The sequence below is a fragment of the Stegodyphus dumicola genome, chromosome 5 (assembly GCF_044657685.1).
Source record: "Stegodyphus dumicola isolate Sdum_Otavi_A_Nest chromosome 5, ASM4465768v1".
Classification (NCBI taxonomy): domain Eukaryota; kingdom Metazoa; phylum Arthropoda; class Arachnida; order Araneae; family Eresidae; genus Stegodyphus; species Stegodyphus dumicola.
The window spans coordinates 108,482,951-108,504,971 of record NC_140772.1 but is presented as its reverse complement, the minus strand read 5'-3'; the positions used below and the strand labels follow the sequence as shown (position 1 = coordinate 108,504,971).

The following is a 22,021-nucleotide window of genomic DNA, read 5'->3' as shown; positions in this document are numbered from 1 at the left end:
GCTAGCGGGTTGGCTGCATGGGTGTTTTCGTGATTTTACGCATGTGTATTGTGTGCGGAGTATCTTCTGGATGAATACGTGAATAAAGCAGGCGTAACCCGGTCAAAACCGTTAAACGCTGGTAGTTCGGTCCAACTTTTGAATCCCGGCCAACAGGCTGACTCTATATGTGTTTCAGTGATTTTCCACATGTGTATTGGGAATGCAGTATCTTCTGGATGCACAAGTGAATAAAGCGGGCGCAAATCCGCTGAACACAGGTAGTTCGGTCCAAAGTTCGAATCCCGGCGAGCGGGCTGCCTGCTTAGGTGTTTTCGTGATTTTACGCATGTGTGACGTGTATGCAGTATCTTCTGGATGCGCATGGGAATAAAGCAGGGGGAACCCGCGCAAAACCGCTGAACCCTGGTAGTTCGGTCCAACTATGGCATAACGGTGATATTTAACATAGGAACTCTTATACACGTCAACAATTAAAAGCGGGCTTCAGCCCGCTAGTTATTAATAATTTCCGTATTTGTTAACAATGACAAATACGGAAATTTAAGTTCCAAAAATGAAAACATCATTGCGATTTTTGTTATTCCAGTCATTCTGTATTTTAACTGAGTATTTAAAATGTCGAGAGCAGCATAAAAAACTGTTACTTTAAAAGACATTTCGGAATTTTCAAGGCCTGTTATCCTCACATAACTCATCAATATTTTCTTGTTTTTATTTTCTTCTATTTTTCAAATTTAGTTTCTATGTCCCATTTATTTTATATACAAAAATTTGTATATAAAATTTGTATATAAATTTGTATATTTGTATTTTTGTGAATATACAAGAATTGTATATTCAAAACTCTGCTTCTTTCATAATGTCTTCAAACTTCTTTCTCATATCTTGCATATTAATAGAAACGCTTTTTACATGTTGGTGAGCTCCATTCAAGTCGATTGATTTTCGATTGTCGAGTCGATTGATTGATTGATAGATCCTGCAGATACAGCGCAGGACGTGTTTAAAAAATTTTGTTTTTAATTTTTGGCATTTTGCCAGAAATGTTTAATAATTTGTAGTTAAGCTCATCGACACAACGTATATTTCAAAATGAGAACTCACACTCTGTCACATGGATTTTAAAAGTAGTACACATAAATACTTGTTTTATACTTCCCTAAACAAGTATAACGTTTAGTTAAAATAAAGTTGTATGAAACAAGTTTTGCGTACTTTGCAGAGAAATGCGCAAAACTTCATTTAATGAAAATAGGTTTGTGGTGGATCAAAAAGCAAAAATCGATTAGGTTATGCGGATATATTTTAGGAGCATTAATATTTATGATTATTGTTATCTGCTTTATTTGCATCTTGAAAAACTATTAATGTCTCGGAAATTAATGACCTCAGATTTCCAGTTTTTACGCTGCTTATAAATTAAGCAGTATCAATTTTTTTTATCTATCTATCATTAATTTATTAAAGACAAAAATATAAAAAAATAAATATAATGTATGGGAACATATATTAACGGAAGCTATTTATGTCTTAGAAAAGTTATGCAGTGGTTCTGAAATGAAAGATAGTAATGTACAAAGGGATTATATGAGTGAAAATCGCTTCATTTATTATTAAAACGTATTAAATAAATTTTTTAATTTGCGAAAATTATTGAAATATTGTAATAACGGGGGAGAATTCTTTTCTGAAATATTCCATTCGTTTGTGTGGTGAAAATAGCAATGTAATTCGCGTTCTTTCAAATGTTGAAATGCAACTTAAAACTATTAGGTCCAACGCTGCCATTGATATGCTTAATATTTTCAGTAATTAATTTATCGAAATTTACGAAGTAGTATATACTTTTAGTTGTGTGATACCATTTTTATTATCATTATTATATTATTATTGACGGTTTCACGTACTGTATTGACGGTGATTGACGGTGCTGTAGAAAGTAAATTAAAAGTAAAAGTAAAGTAAATTGTAAAATTTAATTTCAAATAACAATTAGAAAGGCGTTCTTGCCCTCCCGCTTATTAGTGTAAATAACAGAGAAAAAATCTATCTGCCTTTAACTTTGCCATTTGGTAATGTCAATCGTACTTCTAAATCCAAACTTTTTCTGTCCCTAACCATGCCTCTTCGTGCGACTGCACAGGTTGCAAGTACTGTCGTTTATTACATTGTGAGAACTATACATTTAAACCTGCAATTTCTTCCTTATTTAATGATAGTAAGAGATTCAAGATATGAAAAAAATTAAACGCTACGGAATGACTTGCAAAGTTCATTCCAAATTAAGTATCAGAATCCTGCCTAGTTACTTCTCTGATTTATAATTTTCGAGTTGTGATTGCAAAAAGAGGAACATTTCCTTAAAGGGTGGGTCGCCTTTTTATTTGCGTACGCTCCGATCAAGTAAGAGACACCGAATTTACATACATTAATTTATTATTTACATTAATAATTTATCATTTATTTAATTATCCGTTTTAATTCTAAAAATAAAAATGAAAAGCAAAAGGGAATTAAAATTTTTTTTTATTGAAACTCCAATTACGAACAATATATGTAAAAAATGAAAAGCAAAAGGGAAAAACATAAAAATAATAATTAATCTTCTTATTATATTTAATTACCCGTATATATGTAAGAAATGAAAAGCAAAAGGGAAAAAAACATATAAAAATAATAATTAATTACATTATTATTTATTTATAATTATCGGTTTTAATTCCCATTTAACATTATTATTTATTTATAATTATAGGTTTTAATTCGCATTTACCATTATTATTTATTTATAATTATCGGTTTTAATTCGCATTTACCATTATTATTTATTTATAATTATCGGTTTTAATTCGCATTTAACACTATTATTTATTTACCTATGCTCCGATCAAGTAGGAGACAAACTTCTCAACTTCTAACCACGCAGCAGAAGCGAAGAAAAATGGTCACGTGACCTTCAATATGAGCACACAGAAGTTTTCCCTAAATCCCTCCCGATACTCCGGATTCTACAGTAACCTAAACGTCAGCAGAAAGTTGTCGAGGTGGGTAGCCCGGGTTTGGCGGAAATCGCCACCACCACCGGCCGCCGTAGCGAGGTCGCCAAGAGCCGGTTATCCGAAAACTGCCGTGCCTGCTGTACAAAGATTTCACTTAGCAAATATCTTAATGCCAGCAAAGTACTTCATACAGCTAATGAGTTTTAGCTGTTTAGACTAGAGGTGAATGATTCGATTCACTCTGGAATTGATTTAAAGAACTAATTCAGCGAATGAACACCGATTCCAAAAAATGGAATTAAGTGTTTTTGCTATTCACAGGAGCTTCTTGTTGGAAGGATGCCAGGAAATATCGATTTTAGGAGAGGAATGTTATCCTCTCGTGTTAAAAGTGAGTTCAGTTTTGACCATTTCCCAACTTTTTGAAAAATTTAATTAAAGTCCTTTACTATTAGTTTTGTGTACTAATGAGATTTTAGGAAATCTCAAAATGGCAGTCAAAAGACATCAATTTGAGTACTTGGCCTTTAATTGAGTCTATTCTTCCTATCCCACTGCTTGTGCAATTCTTCGTGGTTTTCGCTGCATCCTCAGTATCTGCCCAATTCACGTCCTGGCGTTTTTCATCAAGATTATTATTAGAGTTGTGAGAAGTATTAGAGAACCATTTTAATTCAGTGAGCGAATGGTTTTGATCTAGTCCCATTAAAGAGTTAGTTTGCAGATCAATAGTCTAGACAGGTACGTAGTACACAATCTGCATTAATAACGTATGTGCCATGTATTAAGAATTCAATTTTATGAATGTGGTTATGATGAAGTAAACATATTTTGAAAACAATGATACAGAAAAAAGTGCTCAATGTGTTCTGAACCACATTGCTGTTAAATTTAACTGTGTGAAGTAGAAATCTAATTATTATATCACTTGTTCTTTTCTAGGTTGAGTAGAAGATACCTAGGTGTATCTTATGGAAGCCACAGTAAATTATTGGTAATCTCAGGCATTTGTGATGGCTCAAACATCAAAGTTGTTATAATCAGTCATAAGTGGCTCGTAAACTTGATGTAGGGTTTATGATTTAGGAAGTGCTTGCGACTTCCAAGGCTGTTTTAGTTGCCAGTGATTTGTGTGTAAAGGCTGCTGCTCAGAAATACCCATCTATGCTTTTTTCAAGATCCTCAGGGGAATCTACATGTTGAAGGTTATTTAAGGTCAGTCAGTGGATCACCAGTATGAGGCAAAACAGTAAATTTAGATAAAGCTATAAATTAAAATTATTTGGAAGTACAGTTATATCCTAGTAAGGCTGATACTGACGAAGTGGCAGCTGATGGTTATAATGTGACCTACAGACTGAGGACCATTGATTACCAATGAATCACTGGTATAAATCAGTGCCGTAAATTCAGATCGATTTTTTAACAGGGTTGCCACGCTATCTGGAAAACCGGAAAAAGTCAGGGAATTCGAAAATTGACCAAAAAGTCGGGGGGGAATATTTTGGTCAAAATCTGGAAAAGTTGGGGACTGTCATGTGGTGATCCCCAAAAATGTGACGACGTCAGAAATGATCACTGTTCGAGAATTATGTATCGTGTATTCGGGCAGCTGGCATATAGCCAATTTTCGCAGCTCCAGTCAGATTGTCTTTTAGAAAAGCCTGACTTTCAGCATCTTTGGTTTCCAGTAACTTCGAGAATCAAGAGAGTACAGTGCATGTTGAACTAAAGAAAATGGCTTCCCATTCTCCTATAAAACAAAATAGGTTTAATCCAAGTATACGGTACCCCGAAGGCTTGAAAAGCCTGCATGTACAGGATTTGGCGACATTATGAAGAGCAGTGATAACATGCCTCTCTGTTTCGACAATTTTGCAAAATCGTGCCAAAACTGTAGCATAGACTAGCTTTTTTAGACCAGGATCTTTTAAACATTTTTTTCCTTTGTAATAAATGTCTTCTTTTTTTATTTTGTAGTCAAATAAAATAATAATCAATCATCTAAGCTAACAATTTAATATAACTATGTTCTCCGAAATATTGTTGGTTATTGTAATTCAGTTTTTAAGTAATTAATTTTAATATTATTCATATATTTTAATATTGTTTCTTTCTTCTAAATTTATTTATTATAAGTTAATAAGACTTTCAAATTTCAGGCAGTTTTCTCTGCCATAATTCTGAAACTAATTCTAGCAGTATGATATACTATCACGAAATTTAATGAACATAATTTTTGTTTATGAATCTGCTAAATAAATACAAAATACCCAAATTTATTTTAAAATATCATTAAATAGATTTCTTTTTGTTTAGCTGCAAAAGAAGTCATTTTTTAATTCAGATTAAGCAGATTCTACTCAATTTTCAGTGGAAAGAAACAACTTTTATAGTTTTGATAGTAATGTGTAGAGGATTTTGGAAAATTTTTGTGTTTTCGAATGGTACCATTTGTTCCCATGCCATCTTTGGGATAAAGTTTAAAAATTGGGACAGCTTGGGAAAACCTTCATGCCAGTTTCTGTGGCATTGGTGAGAGGTCTAGTTGCTTAACAGCAGAGTAGTTGTGACCATCACGTAAATAATTAATAGTATGGCAATGTTGTCTTGTAGTTTTGTATCTGCTTATGAGACTTTTTATCATAAAGTATTGGTACTTGCTTATTAACACAATTAATTACCTTTGCACAATTTCTTGATGTTTTATACATGAAAAGAAAAAAATGCATAAACCAGTGTTATAGCTATTCATCATGACTTGTCGATTTTGGTGACTATTTGAGAAAATTATGAAACTATTAATATTTATCTTAAGTTGGTGAGCATTATCAACATAAAAAAGAAAATATGAAACACATTTTAGGAATATAAGATACAAATTTGAACTAGTAAGATTTTCCTGTGAACTTCGATTCCAATATAACTATTGAATATGTACACCCTGATAGGAGAAATCGTTCTTTATGAAATAAACATGACTGTTATTTAAAAGGTGTATATTTTTATTTTAAGTATTTTTTAAATCGTATTGAAAATTTTTGTTAGAAATAAAATTACAATCTGTGAAAGACTAAGGTCTTATTTGCCTAATTTTAAACTTTACATTGTCATCTTCCAGTGAGAGAAGCCCTCGTAGTATTAAGTTTAGGAGTACAGCATCAGTAAAATAATTTCTGAACTGTGTATAAATGAAGTTTTGCATTTAAGACATTTTGAACAGTTCATAAATGAGTTTCTGCCTTTTTGTAATTAGAATGTTCTAAAAGTTTCTATTTATATATTTCTGGTTATATTTATATTAAATTATTTTAAGTCCATCAGTGTTTTGAAGGATATTTTTCTCATTTTGTAATATTATCAATTAATCTACTCTGCTGTTAAGCAACTAGACCTCTCACCAATGCCACAGAAACTGGCATGAAGGTTTTCCTAAGCTGTCCCAATTTTTAAACTTTATCCCAAAGATGGCATGGGAACAAATGGTACCATTCGAAAACACAAAAATTTTCCAAAATCCTCTACACATTACTATCAAAACTATAAAAGTTGTTTCTTTCCACTGAAAATTGAGTAGAATCTGCTTAATCTGAATTAAAAAAAATGACTTCTTTTGCAGCTAAACAAAAAGAAATCTATTTAATGATATTTTAAAATAAATTTGGGTATTTTGTATTTATTTAGCAGATTCATAAACAAAAATTATGTTCATTAAATTTCGTGATAGTATATCATGCTGCTAGAATTAGTTTCAGAATTATGGCAGAGAAAACTGCCTGAAATTTGAAAGTCTTATTAACTTATAATAAATAAATTTAGAAGAAAGAAACAATATTAAAATATATGAATAATATTAAAATTAATTACTTAAAAACTTCAGCCTACGGTACAGTAGTTTTTCTATTTCCTTTTTAAAAGAAATATTTAAATAACTTATGATTGTACATAACCTTGGCATAAGAATTTATTACATATTGCAGAGTAACTATTGAACATGCCAGAGGATCTCCGAGAGGAAATGACGTATACAGAGATAGAAACCGGGGTTATCGAGCTCCAATGCAAAATCGTCGCCGCCAAGGTGGAGGACGGGATAAGTAAATATTTTATACTGCTATTGATATAATTTATTGCAATGCCTTCAGTTCTATTCATTTTTGTCAAATTTTTCTTTTGAATCTTTTCCACTTTTACTGAAGGTACGGCCCACCCACGAGGACAGAATACCGACTAATCGTAGAAAATTTGAGCAGCAGAGTGAGCTGGCAGGTATGGGTAGCTCTAACAGTTGCTTTTTTTTTTTTTTCCCCTTGTCTTTAATATTGCACACTTTCTTAAAGGTTAAGCTAATTTTAAAAGTTTGTTTGCTATAACTGTGTGACATTTAAAAGAATTTAATGAATTTTTTAATATTTAAGTATTTATAATAATAAATAGCTTTAACCTGTTAATTTTTTCAGATTATCTTATAGGGCAGCATGCACCAGATTTCTTTTTAAAGGCAGATGTTTCAGTTTAATACAGTAAAAGCCAGACTATCCGGCATTCAACTAACAAAAATATCTTAGAATGTTAGGAAAGAGTTTCTCAGAAAAATGTAATAGATAATATTTTAATTCCAAATTCCGTTATATAGCTCATAATATTAATATATATATATTGTTTCCAAATAGTGCAGTTTGTCACAACTAAAGCATGACATCTCATCAGTCACAAGTTCATTTTGGTTTACTGTAAACTCTATTAATTCTTGGTAAGCCTTTAATTTTTGTGAAGAAGGATATACATTCTGTTTTTTCTTTGCATCATGAAAAAATGATTAATATTTTGGATAGGGTATAGGTAGAGAAATAGGCAGGACACCCGAAGTTCACCATTTGGTGAATACGTATTGTTTTCCTGTGCTAACTGTGTAGTTCACCGCAATTTTTAGGGAGACCATCTCAGGAGGGAAAGCTCTCCAGGGATCTCCCACCCGTCTTCTACTGACCTCTTGAAAGGATTTGCGTCCTGCCGTTTATTTTGGGTGACCTTTTTCCACACAGATGCAATACGCTTGCAAGCGTTCATGCCTTCTCCAGTATCGGAACTTGTGCTTATCGGTATGGCAGCTAGTATTATTAAAAAGCAGTGTACTATCTGGTTGGCAATGTATATATTTGGGACAGCACAAACTAAAGTATTTTAAAAGTTATGGGATCTAGGCATAAAAGAATCCACGATATGCTACTCAAAAATTGGATAGTCAATGTATGTAATGTGAAAAATTTTGATTATATCTAACTTGCATCTCCAAAATCTCAGTAAAATATAGTCTGTTGTTTAAAATTCTGCAACATCACCACCAACTTTTATGTAATATAACAGTTGTCATACTTTCATGTTAAAGGCTTATAAATTACATTGGCTTTTATATCTGAAATGCATGTTTATAATTTTAAGTAGAGGCTCTTGGTGTTCAAGCTTGTAACAAATAAGATGATTATTTTTATAATTTTAGGGCAGAAATTTTTCCCATTTGTATACCTTTTGTAATACAAATTCTATTTTTTTAACACTCAACTATCCACAATTTGGCATTTCCTGAGCTTTCCGGATGGTCAGGCTTTTACTTTTCCTCCAACAACAGAATATACTTTCCTCGTCATATCATTTCGGCTGCACGGTTGAATTTTTCTAAGCACAACATTTCTTAACTCTCTGACTGCTTAATTTTTTTATTCACATTCCTTCAAAAATTTGTGTTTCAAATCTACATGTATTTGAGAGTTAAAATATTCAGCACTTTTTTGCTACCAAAATTTTTTCGATACAGATTTCATGAAAATCAGTTTTGAGAGTAATCTCACAAAGACAAATTTTCTGAAGAAGAATCCTGATAAAATTATGGTTTACTTTATAGAATACAAATGTACAGTATTTATGCTAATAAAAATATTCAATATTTGCACAAATTACACTAAGTTAGGTAAATTTCAAAACAAGGTTCCAGCAATTCACATTCTTTGTGCCAAATTCATGTATCTTAATTTTTTATAACGGCATACTGTCTGCAAAGCATTTTTTTTCTTTTTATGAGATTAGGAGGTGTGTGGCAAGCTGAATATAAAAACAATACTAGGCTAAGCATTTGCAAAATTAGTCACAAAAAAGTCAGTATGGAAATTTAGGTGACACTAATGCCATTTCTTAACCAAAACATGATTCAAAATTCTAAATATTTTAGAAGATGTGATTAAGCAAAAGAAAAAACTGGAAACTCTTTTAAATAGAGGGAAGCAAATTGCAGCAGGAGCACATATTCTTATTCCGTGTTGTCCGGGAAATTTGTGGAATTGGCAGTCAGAGAGTTAAATTGGATAATTCAACAAATAAAGATAAAAGCAAAACAACTTATTGGGTGAATCATACCTAGTAGACAGTGCCAGTTATTATATGCACCAGTTGACAAAACTTATGGATGGCCACTTGATATGAAAAGCAGGTAACGGTTGTAGACCAATTGGAAAAAATTGGTATTGCCAGAATGTTAAGTATTACATGAAATCAGTTTTATTGTGCATCTTATAAAGATAAATTGATAGAAATGATGATTATTAGCTCACAGTCCAGATGTACAAAGAATGCCAGTTATCCACTGTCATGAAGCTCTCCATAGAGAGATGCCAATATAGGATATGGCCACTGTAAAATATAATGCAAATTTTCATTTAATATCTGCTTATAGCACCCAGGAGCTGTTAAGGCAAGTTGTGCATTTTTGTTACATGCAGAAGTATGTTTTCATATGTTGGAGGATATTCTTGAGCAGCAAGACATCACCTGAAGCATCCCAATCAATTTTCGCTGAGATTTATATCCAAGGAGCATAATGTCCATTAAAGTGTTGATTTGATTATCCTTGCTGTCAAGGCAACGTGCATGATGATATGGCGCATAGCCTCAGAAATGGAAAATCATATCAAAACTATCATTAGAGACAGCAGACCTTCAGTAATATATCGAGTACTGGCCCAAGCACTTGTACTGGTGTGCAGCCTCTGAACATTATGTCCTATACACCGATGCTACAAAAACCATATCATTCCCTGTATTAGTTATTTTCTGCACGATAAGCATTACTCATCATCGTTTGGCCAGATGAATCGGACAAAAGGCTGAACTGACTCTCATCCGAGAAGAGCATGCATGCTGATGAGATACCAGTGACACCATTGCTAATACGTGAACTCTTCGATGTTGAGATGCAGATCAGCATTTAGACATAATCCTTGTTACAAAGTTTTTTTCAAAAAATCTTGAACATGAAATTAACTTCCCACCTTCATCGACAGTGGTAAGAAAATTTGTTTTGACTGTGTCAGTATACCTGTCTTTGTGGGCCATCTCACTGGAAGGACAACCTCCTTGTGTGCGGCTGCTGCGAATTTTACTTGCGTGAAAGAGAAAAAGGAGTATTTGTGAAAAATCATGATAAAATAGCTACATTCTTTCAAAACCAGGAAACTGCATAGTGGGCAATACAAATTCTCCTCCAACATTTCATATTTGCTGTCCTACCATCTTTCTGATAAGACATCCAGATGCAGATTCCTGCGAGTTGTATATACATCTTCGCAAGTGCCAATTGACTGCTTTGTTTTCAAGTTCTCACTTTCAGCTGTAACTGCGTGTTTACACCATGCATCTTAAATCACTCAATTGTCACGAGGCCGCATGTATGCAAAAAGCAAATTTTACTGATTATGCTTTGCTCTGTACTATGCAGATTTCATCCCTACATCGACAGTGACATCCTTTTTTTTTGTCTGCTAGTGTATCTGCTGCAGGCAATTGGTGCATGTTGTCCTATACAGAAATTTTTCCTTTATTTAAAAACATTAAATTTATTTAAAGCATTTTAATAATTTGCATGATAGTTTTCAGCAAATAATTCCGAATATAATGTTGCTCAGCAAAGCTGTCTAAAAATTGTCCATTTCTTTCATAAGTTACCATCCATCCATCCAGCCCGAGATCCGGTAAAGGGTTGCGATGTGCGCTAAGGGGTGAAGCAGGCAGGTCCTGCTTATCGTCCTTCCATCAACCTTCGTAACGATGGGACCACTCGTTGTGGCGCTACCAATCAGTCGACCCGTTGGACCGTGCGATGAATCTCGGATGAAATGCACTGTGGTTGGATCTAAAGGCAAGCCAGAGGCTTATTGCAACCATTAAAATACATCTTTTTATGACCTAATGGAAGCTAAGTGCCCTAGCACAGCATGTTCTGGGTTTCACCAACCCACCGGTGTCGGGCAAGTGTGATCGATGTGTGGTGGTCGTCCCTACGGACGATATTCTTCCTACCTCTTTCTACTTGTAGACGTCACTGTTTTGTCATTCAGGTAAAGCATTGATTTTGGGTTTGTTTTAAAAATAATTATTATTTTTTCAAAAAAATTAAATTTCAAATTAATAATTAGAATATATTTATATATAATATTTTTTTATTTTGAAAAAAAACCTTTTTTTGTTAATGTTAACATTTGGAGTTTGGACGAAGCCATTCTGGATTGATTTCAATGGACAAAGTGAAAGGACGATGCTCATCGAGATAAAAGGTTGAGTGTTCAGATATAGTTCCAGTGAAGCTTTTGATTATCTCGAATGGATATCTGATAAGTACATGGAAATGCCATTTAAATATCGTTTGAAAAGTAGTTGCGAAAAAGATGGAGAAAGTGTTTTCAGAAAGACGGACGTCAAAGATGACTCAGAACGATTACGGAGTGATGAAGATGCTTAAAATATTCTAAGAGTCTTGCTGCCTGACATTGAAAATTATTAAAAGCTCTTCTGATATAAATCAAAGAAGAAAGCACTTGTATATGCAGTATGGAAGTGCCACGTTATGAGCAGCTTTTTTATCATGTTGTAATTAATGTGAAGTGTTTATTAATTGCCATCTCCAGTTTTTAAAAATAAGAGACTAATAATATTATATTTAAATAGTTCAGATGTAAAATGTTTTGTGTTTTAGTTAAATTTTATGTTTGTATTTTACACATTAGAATTAATATATACATGTTTATTGTTTAGGATCTCAAAGATTATATGCGGCAAGCCGGTGAGGTAACTTATGCAGATGCCCACAAGCAGAGGCGTAATGAAGGGTAAGACATATACATATTTTACTGAAGTTGGTTTGTGATATATTTTTAAACAGTTTCAAAACAGATTTTGTCTTTGAAAACTGAATTCTCAGGGGTGCATATGCATGAACATTTAATGCTGCGTGGGGGGAATGCATAAAAATAACAAGCACCCTCAAAACTGAGAATGATCTGAAAACTGCTGAATTGCATCTTTAGGTTTAGTTTCAAGGATTACCTTATATAGTTCATTGTTCGTGTTCAATTTTTGTTTGATTGCTGGGATTATTTTTTTTGTTCCATACATATTTTCGTGCTATCATTTTAGAAAATTGTTTTAAAATTATAAACTAAAAATGAATATGAAGAACACGTTAAATAATCAGTGCAAGAATGTTGTATTAACCTTAAAACAAAAGCTTTTATCAAATAAATGCATACTCGTTATTTTTTGTTTCTTGCATATTTTGTTTTCCTTTTAAAAATTGATACAAGTACCAAGTGGAAGAAGATTATTTTAACTTTGAAACAAAAACACACTTTGATCACAAGATTTGCCAAAAAATTGGAAATTTAAAATTCTCCTATGAGGTTGATAAGAAAAAACATTGAGAAATAATTCAATGACGAATTCTACTGGTCAAGCTTTCAGTACTCGAGTGATATGGATTGTTCCAAATGCCGCAAGAACAGAAGTAGAGAGTAATACTGAAAGTATAAACGAAGGTACCGACAGTTACAATGGTCTCAAGAGAGCAATAACTTTTGTCGAAACTGTTGCAGGAAAAGGGATTTGAATACTGTAATATATATCAAAACTGGACAGTGATATTCAACAGTTATTGAAACATTCAAAAAACAAAGTAAAATTACCGAGTTTTTAAGAAATAAACACATGTAATATGCATGAAAATTTATAATTTGGATTATCGGTGTTTTTGAATTGACCATTCGTTACATGCCTTCAGCTGACATTAGCTTGGATAATCGAGTGTACACGGTGCATCAAAGTGTAGGAGGTTATACAATACAATACTCTAGTTCTTTGATACATCAATTCTTTTCTTAATTTTTGTGTTTTTTTCTTTTACTTTGATGTATCCAGAAACATCGTAGAAAGATTTTTTTACTGTATTGTTGAATCTAAATTTGAGCAGCTTTAATCTGTTTAGTTCATTGATTTAGATGAGCTTATTTCATTTACTGTATTTTTATCACATATCCCCCCTTTCCTTATTTTTAGCTTCCGTTCTTTAGAAATATTCGTAATTTCCCACTTCGTTAGTGCAATCAGATAATTGGTTTTGGTCTCTCTCACGAATACAAACACTCACAAACTACCTGTGAACCTTTCTTTCTTATTGTTGAACTTCTTGCCAGCCTAATACATGAATCAAATCATCATGTTGAAGCAGACACCAACTGAATTTGGTATACGATTTCACAAAGTTTGCTGCTCATTGACCTTTTCTAATTATTTATAGATGTTTGATGGCCTTGAGGAGTGAAAGAAATGATAGTAAGAATAGGCAGGCTTGAAGTTCATGGAAGTAGAAATCAAGCCTTCTTATTAGATATTGTTATTGGAATGTGGGTTTCTTTAAAAAAAATATTATAATTACCTATTGTTTTCCATCACTACTTTTCAATTGTACTTTCTTTCTGTAACTGTATTCTTTAGAAATAAGATTATTCACATAATTTTTCCATCTGGATTTTCAGATAAAATTTAAAAAAAAAAAAAAAAAAAAAAAAAAAAGGTAAATATTGATCATTTTAACCAAAATTTTTCTTCCTTTTCTTTTTAGAGTTGTAGAATTTGCTAGTTTTTCGGATATGAAAAACGCTATTGATAAGCTAGATGACACTGATTTGAGTGGTCGACGTATCAAGCTTGTCGAAGACAAATCGAGACGCCGACGGTGAGTCATATTTTCTTGTAGATACCATTCTTTATTATTAATTTGAAAATGATAATATTCCCATTTATGCGGAAAGTTAAGGGAAGTATAGACTTTTTTCATAAAGTCAAAAGTTGAAGGTTGTGAGAAATTTTATTTTAGGCAACATCTAGCCTCTGAAACAGTGAAAAGTTTGCTTCAGATTAATAAATAAAAAAATTTAATGAAAATGGCTTCTGTTTCGAAAGAGCAGGTAAATTATTACCTTTAAATTTCTCTTACAGAGCATGTTTTACCCACATCGTATCAGATAACAATGATTCTCTTTTCAGTTTATTATTAAACTATTATTCCTGTTGTTAGAAATGTAACAAATTTATAATACTCTGCCCTCTGAAAGTGCGATTTTATTTTATATATCCTTACGTTCACATCACTGAGTAATGCATGCAACTAATGATAATGAACATTGTGTATAAGACACTTGTATACATGTTATTTAAGTACAGTCAAATATGTATTGAAAGGATTACGAATATGTAGGCACTGTATACTGTACTTTATTACAAAGTAAGTAATGCAACAAATATGTCATAAAGTGCTGTCTCTGTCATACATGCAAAAGTAAAGGATTCAGGCATTTTGGGCCTAAAAATGTAGTGTGAATTCTTTATTATTGCAGAATATAATGTACAGTACAAAGTCCGAAATCCGGACTCGTCAGGACTTCGGTGATTCCGGTTTTGGGTTTTTTCTGTATTTTAGACCATCAGTTTAAATCTAGTAAGATAGCATGTAGAAATTATAAAATTTAAAATATGACATAGTAATTTATGAAATAATGAAGTATTTATTTATGATCTAAAGGGTATCAAAATTTACAAAAAAAAAAAAAAAAGCTTAATATTTGTTTGTTTCCCTTATAAACATTTCTTTCAATGTAAGTTATTTTTTGTGCTAATACTTTCTCTTTAATTCTGTAGACAGACATAATTCTTGTTCAGGTACATTGTTGGAAGTCCTGCAACTGCTGTGTCAAGAATTCTGACTAACTTGTCAATCGAGATTTTTTCGTTTTCAGCAACTTCTCTGTCACTCACTTCACTATTGGTAGCGGTATTTTCTTGATCTAGAACCATACTACAGATTTCCCCATTCATTAATTGATTGATGTGATAAGCATTGTCATCGCAATGAAAAACTTCTTTTATGTCATCTTCATTGCTTCTCGACATTTCTTTACAAAATCTGTTAATTGGAAAATTTCACTTTTGTTTTGCAATATGAAAACCTTTAAAATTAGCAGCTATCATCATCAAATTTAGCTATCCTTCACTATACATATTTGGCTATGAATCATGAGCTTGGCAACTAACGACAAGTTCTGTTAAATTTTATCTTGCTACTAACGTGCACTGAGACAATTAAGCCAGAATCATATTAATTTAGTTATTTATTATACTTATATGTATTTTTTGCACATACTTAAGGCTTATCAGAGTTCTGAGTAAATTCCCACATGTACTAAGCCTTATTAAGGGCTGGCACTAGATATCTTACCGCCTCTGTGGGTCCTAAATTCTGTGACTTGGTGCAGCCATATGAGACCTGATGCTGGTTCTGGGCTTATATGAATAACAAATTAGTTATTCTTAATTGACATAGCCCCAAATGTAATGTTTAGGTGTACAATTATCATCAACAAAATCTATTTTTAGCATATGGAACGAAATTTTTGTTAAATTTTCCCTCGTTAACATTTTTTAGCGCATTTAACTTAAATCTGTAGTCATTGGCAAGCACAATGTCTACATAAAAGGTAACCATACTTCTTTTATTATTCAATTACTAAAAGCCCGTTTCGATTAGTGCGTTGCGAATGCATAGCGTCATTGGGAGAAACTCGGAAGACTGTTTACACTATTGCGTTTTATTTACGCATATGGAAGTTCGGTGGTTGATTGCATTTATTGCTACCAGATGTCTCTATTTAAATTATGGGATTTGGATTCTTAAGATATTTAAATTCCATGTTATTGGAAATTTTTATTTCTGCTTGTGAACTGTGAAAGTAAAGTACGCTAGCAAATTTTAGGTAAGTAAGGTTATAATGCATATTATAAACATCACTAATTGCATAGAAGCTGAAGTAAATTTTTTTAAATTCTTTGCGTTTCTAGAAGTTTTTAAATATTTAAATTAATAATTTCTAGTTTTTAAATATTAATGAAATAATATATATTATTAAAACTAAAATGTACTGTTACTGAAAAAAATAAAATTAAAAAAAAAAATAAAAAAGAAACAAATTAAAAAAATAGTTGGTACTTTAAAAATACAGACCAGCTGTAAAGAAAGGTTCACAATATTTATGCAAAATTTGCTATGCTTGTATTCTGCTGACTGCCTTGTGAGATTGTATATCTTTAAAATATGCCCAAATTTAGGGAGAATCTATTTCTTCATTTTTAATTTCTTCAAAGTCATAGCTGGATAATTTATTAGAAATCTCGTTTGCTTTAAAATGTACTATGTGCAGTTATATTTTATGCATAGTCCATAAAATATTATTTTTAATTCATATCTCTTTATAGAAGTTATAAAAATAAGCTTTTTCACCTTATATATATATATATATATATATATAAATATTAGGTAAAGAAAATGGATTATTTAAAAATTCCTGCGCTTCTGCTGGAGAGGCCTGAATTTAAAAGCAATTATTATAGTAAGTTTTTAAAATATGTTTAGGACATTAATAATACTGTCTCATGTTAATTAATAGTGAAAGTTTAGAGTTAGAAACATCCCAAAACCTCGGCACATGTATGTACATTCACATAAAAGTGAAACTATATATATATATATATATATATATATATATGTACAGCGAGTATGCTTTAAATTTGTATTGTATAATTTTTTGCATGGAAAATTTAAATAAATAAGAGCATAAATGAAACATTATATTTTATACATATAATAATAGAAATAAATTATAAAACACAAATATATATCAAATTGGAACAAGAAGCTAAGAGAGTTCCAGACAGAGTAGAAATCGTGTAAGGGATCTGACTCGCGACCCCAAAAGTTAACCATGTTACTGTCAATTTTATCACTAAGGTATCATACAGGCATGGTATGCAGTTTTGGCTTATATACATCATCAAGTAAATGAATTCTTAAGACTAAATTTTTGTCCTATTTCAGTTAAATTTATGTCCTATTTCAGTGTGTAATTGTCTGAAAAATTCACCAGAGTTTGTTCTTCAGCTTCTATGACATTTCCGTACTATTCAGTTTTGAGGACCGTAAAAAAAATTGCCATGAAAATGTATGCGCAAAAGCGCCAAATCTAGCAAACGTGCCCATTTAACAGAGCGCTAAATCTAGCATATGCGCTGATTTCAAATTGCATAAGATAGTTCTGTATTACTTAAGATGCTGTTGAAATGCTAGTTTTAATTTTTAAATCCTTTTTTGATAACGCTAGGAATTTTAACAATTTGGGAATTGCCCAGTGACGAAAGTACAATAGAATTTTTTCAAAGAAAAGGCATCATTCATTCTAAAAAATTATGTTTGAACAACCAACGAGATGAAATTGTGCTGTAGCGAAATAGCGATTCAGGAATCTATTCAATTATGTTAGCCTTTTTTATATAAATTATAATAATACAAAAGTATTATATGAAATTAACATTTATTCTAAATGAAAACAATATTAGATAGTTATTTACTATTGTACTTCCTTTCTTGCACTAGGGTTGCCGCAGTTATTTTTAGCAGCACTAGCATCAACATTTTTTACGATCCTCAAAACGGAATAGTACCGAATTTTCTTACAAAAAAACATTGGCGTTCTGATTGAAGTTAAATGAGCTGCTAAAAATATATTCCATGTGCTTACAAATATATGTTAGCCGAAAAGGTATATTTATAAATAGAAAAATGCAAATTTAATATACTCTGTAATTCAGTGGGATGTTTAAAAGACTGTCGAAGTTAATTTATAATTAACATTTTTAGTTTTTACCTGTTTCAAAAGGGAAAAAAATAACAAATCTTGTAATGCCATATCTGATTTGCTATAGCAGTTTGATATAGAACTGGTGCTGTACTTGCAGTTATCTTATTTTTTTTAACTAAATTCAGCTGATTGCTGTTTTTTTTTTTTTTTTTTTTTTTTTTTTCAGTACACAGATTTCTTGCTATAATGTTAATTCTTAAATAAGTATTTTTTAGCAAAACATTCTTTTCCTAAGCCAGCATTCATCGCTATTTCTGCCACTATTGATTTTTGGTGACACCTGATTACTCCTTTTTTTAACCACATGACCCCTAACTGATCCACAGACATACGGATAGAAGTTGAACTTCATCCGTCCATCACCACACATCAACCGGATTACAGATGTCAGTCAAAGTAAATTCGCTTGCTGATTGAGGAAGCGCATAATGGGCCTTAACATAAAAAAATTGTTTAGGCATTGCTACATGAGTCATTACTCAAGTTGTCATGCTTTGATAAACATGCAGTGATGAAACGAAGTATAATAAATAATGACTCGCAAGGTTGGCATCAGATCAAAGATGTATCTGTGAGGAATGTTTCGGCTTGAGATGTGTGACAAGCACATATGAAGCAACGGAGCCAAATTACTGATCATACAAATTTATGCTAAAATGATTTCTTCAATAGCAAGGTATTTTATTTAGTGTTGAAGTGAAATTAAGAATTGGGACTCTTCGGATGTTGTATTATGTGCGGAGGGGGGGAATGAAATGTGCATGCGTAAAGTCTGCGAGAAAAATATTTTTGGTGGTTTTGAGGTTCAGATTTTAGATCATTCCGGAATTCGAACTTTGTACTGTATTAGATGTTGCCGGATATGATCACGATTAGTTATTTCATTATTGTTATTGCTTTGCTAGTGTCCAGTTTTTCATATGAAGAAATATAGAAAATACTTGCCATATTATGGTAAACAATTTGGTTAATGTGATAATATTGTAAAATAATTTTTTTTTAACTGAAACAAAGTGCCCAGATAATTTTAAGATGTATTCTAAAAGTAGTTGCAGAAAAATATCTCATAGTGATGGATTAAGTCACCAAAGATCTTGGTTCTAATTTTAATCAGCAATTTTAGGGGAAAAAGTGACCTTAGTTTGATAACTTTGTTCTTTATTTCTCTTTCTGAGGATGTCAAACATAGCTTGTTCTGCAGTTGGGTTATTAAAAAATTAGTTCAGAAATATCTGCCATGTTTTCTTTTATCTTTGACTGCCCCTAAAATAGAAAAAGGGATGAGGGTGCACGGGAAAGTTTAATTGGTTATTCTCTTAAGGAATTACCACCACCTTGTCATATAATAAAATCTTTCCGATAGTCTAATCCTGAAGATAACGAAAAGTGGTCATCTGACTCCTATTAGACATTCATTTAAAATAATCAAAAATAGTGTTATTTTGGAACAGAACAACAAAAGGAACATTGCCAGTTGATGTTCTTATAGTCCACACACAAAAAAGAAACTTCTCCTAAAACAATTCCTGTATTTTAATGGGGAACCTTGAAGTTAATGCTTTAGTTTACAAAAAAAAAAAAAAAAAAAAAAAAAAAAAACTTGTGTATTTTCATTGAAAAGCTTGAAATTTTCCATTTTAAAGTCTTTTGTATAAGTCGCTATGTTGTTGTACCTTAAAACAAATCTTTAGCTGTGATATATTTTCATTTCAGATCCAGGTCGAGGTCTAGGTCCAAGAGTCATTCTCGTTCTCACAGCAGGAGCAAGAGTCAAAGCAGAAGCAAATCCCGTTCCATGTCGAAGTCAAGGTCCCGTTCCAAATCTCGCTCCAAATCACGATCCCATTCCAAATCTCCTGTGAAGTCAAGGTCTAGCCGCTCCCAGAGCCGGAAGCAGTCGCGCAGCCGCAGCAGAAGTGCCAGCGAAGACAGGAATGACAGAAAGAGCCGAAGTCGATCCAAATCCCGCAAAAGTAGGTCCAGATCCCGATCTCGCTCTAAATCTTCGGAAAAACGTTCCGACTCTCCCATGCAGAAGGACGATGATGTCAGCAATTCCGCCGACGACAAAAATTGATCCAGACTGCCATTAGAAGGCTAAAATAAGCTTTTTAATTTTTACCTCAGGTGCATTAGAGGTTTAATATAGTGTGTTTAGTAAGATGTCCTTGTATTGAATAAAAATGTGGTCTTATGTCCTGCCGGGAGTTTCTTCACATTTGGAAGTGTTATTTTATCCTTTTTTGATGATTTTAGTTTTCATACCAACTTTCACAGAGACAAATGGACTTGACGTTTTTTGAGTGCTGGTGTGGATGCATGGAAACTTTTTTTAACCGATCTGTAATTTTTGGTTATGAAAAGAAAAGGTACTTATGTATTAATGCAACCACCTTGACACAAATGAGTAATTTTTGACAGGTGAGTTTGGTGGTTTTTGCGAGCTTTTTAAAAAAGCTTTGCAAATTATATATTTATTGTTAAGTTGGCAAACATTATCAACTCATGAAAACAAAATCTGCTTTATAATTTAAAATACAATGTTTAATTATCAGATAAGCATTATATGATAATGGGATAAATAAACAGGCTGCAGATCGTTCTAATTTTTTTTGCACTTTTCTTCTCTTAAAATACATAATGATCATATTCACTTAAAAAAAATAAGAGAATTGGCATATCACAAACACCAACCTTCTGCATTTTGTACCTTTTAGGCATTTTACAGTAAAAAATAATCCTTTTTTAAAATTTGGAATACAACAAAAATTGCATACGTAAATTCCCACTCGGGGTGGTTGCTATAACAGATAAGTGCTGAAGCAAGTTTAACCACTTAACTGTTTCATTTTCTTGCCATATTGTCACCGAAAATAAACATATTTTTTATAAACAATTTTGTAATTTAGTCGATTACATGAATTCAGATCAGCAGTCAAAAGTGTTACAAGTATTGCATTTAATAATTTTAGATATGGTGAAATTAAGGCATTTTTACTTAATTGACCTTTTTTTTTTTTGACAAAACTGGAAAGAACAGTTTACAGGAGTTATGTGTGAAAGAAGTAAATTTGGATGGAAGGAGGATTACTAGTTTACAAAGGTTCTGAACCTGAATTGGATCATCTGAGCTTTCTGTTTCCTCATCGTCACTAGGGAGTTCCGATTTAGAACTTAGGACTACCAGAATCATTTATAAAAAATTCAGATTTCCTGATCCAGTGTCAGAATTATATTCTGTTATGAGCCATTTACGGACCCATTGTTCATGACAAAATTGGGAAGAAATACTATTCCAATACCCTAAACACAGAAAACGTGCAAACAAACCTGCAGAATTTCTTTACGTAATGAAAAGTGATAAAAACCTGTCCTTGAACTGGTTTTACAAATCAGTCTCTCCTATATCCCTAGATGTCTATTAGAAACACCGCAAAGTAAAAAATGTGGAAAAGCCGGGAAAACCGCAAAGTAAAAAATGTGGAAAAGCCAGGAAAATACACTGCCTTTGAGTGGTGTGCGGGCAAATAAAAAATCTTTTTGCAGCACCCAAAACAGTTAAGTGGTTAACAAATATGATATTCTTTTTCTTTGCTTGTTATGATCAGTGTATCATTTCATTTTTATATTCATTGTGGTGTAAGTATTTTTCTTTCCAGGTAGTTATGTTTTTATCTGTGAAATACTCTTTGATGCACATTGTAAAATTCATAAAATTATGTAACACACGGTAATCTCTCCCTCCCTTGCAAGTACTGTATTTACCTAACTATATATGATTTCCTGAGAACAACCCAGATTCCATCTTTTTATTAATACTCAACTTCATATTTAAAGAATTGTAATTGTCGAGTAATTATTTTCACTTTTCTTGTATTCAGTGTCGGATACCTAAACCCTGCTTTTTAAAGCAGTTATGTATATAATATCAATAAAGTAAATTCCATAGAA

At 32.1% G+C, this 22,021-nt stretch overlaps 1 protein-coding gene across 2 annotated transcripts in view; it reads left to right on the top strand.

The window, feature by feature from the left end:
• The window catches only part of LOC118196788 (serine-arginine protein 55-like), a 36,731-nt gene extending 14,710 nt beyond the window's left edge, over positions 1 to 22,021 (top strand). The window contains exons 4-8 of one of the 2 annotated variants that reach the window (XM_035368253.2): positions 6,983 to 7,099; positions 7,202 to 7,271; positions 12,084 to 12,157; positions 13,945 to 14,058; positions 19,784 to 22,021. In XM_035368253.2, the coding sequence (XP_035224144.1) occupies positions 6,983 to 7,099; positions 7,202 to 7,271; positions 12,084 to 12,157; positions 13,945 to 14,058; positions 19,784 to 20,147 (739 nt within the window). In that variant the 3' untranslated portion in view covers positions 20,148 to 22,021. Of the gene's footprint in view, positions 1 to 6,982; positions 7,100 to 7,198; positions 7,272 to 12,083; positions 12,158 to 13,944; positions 14,059 to 19,783 lie in introns of both variants that reach the window. The other variant, XM_035368252.2, reaches the window with a different exon arrangement.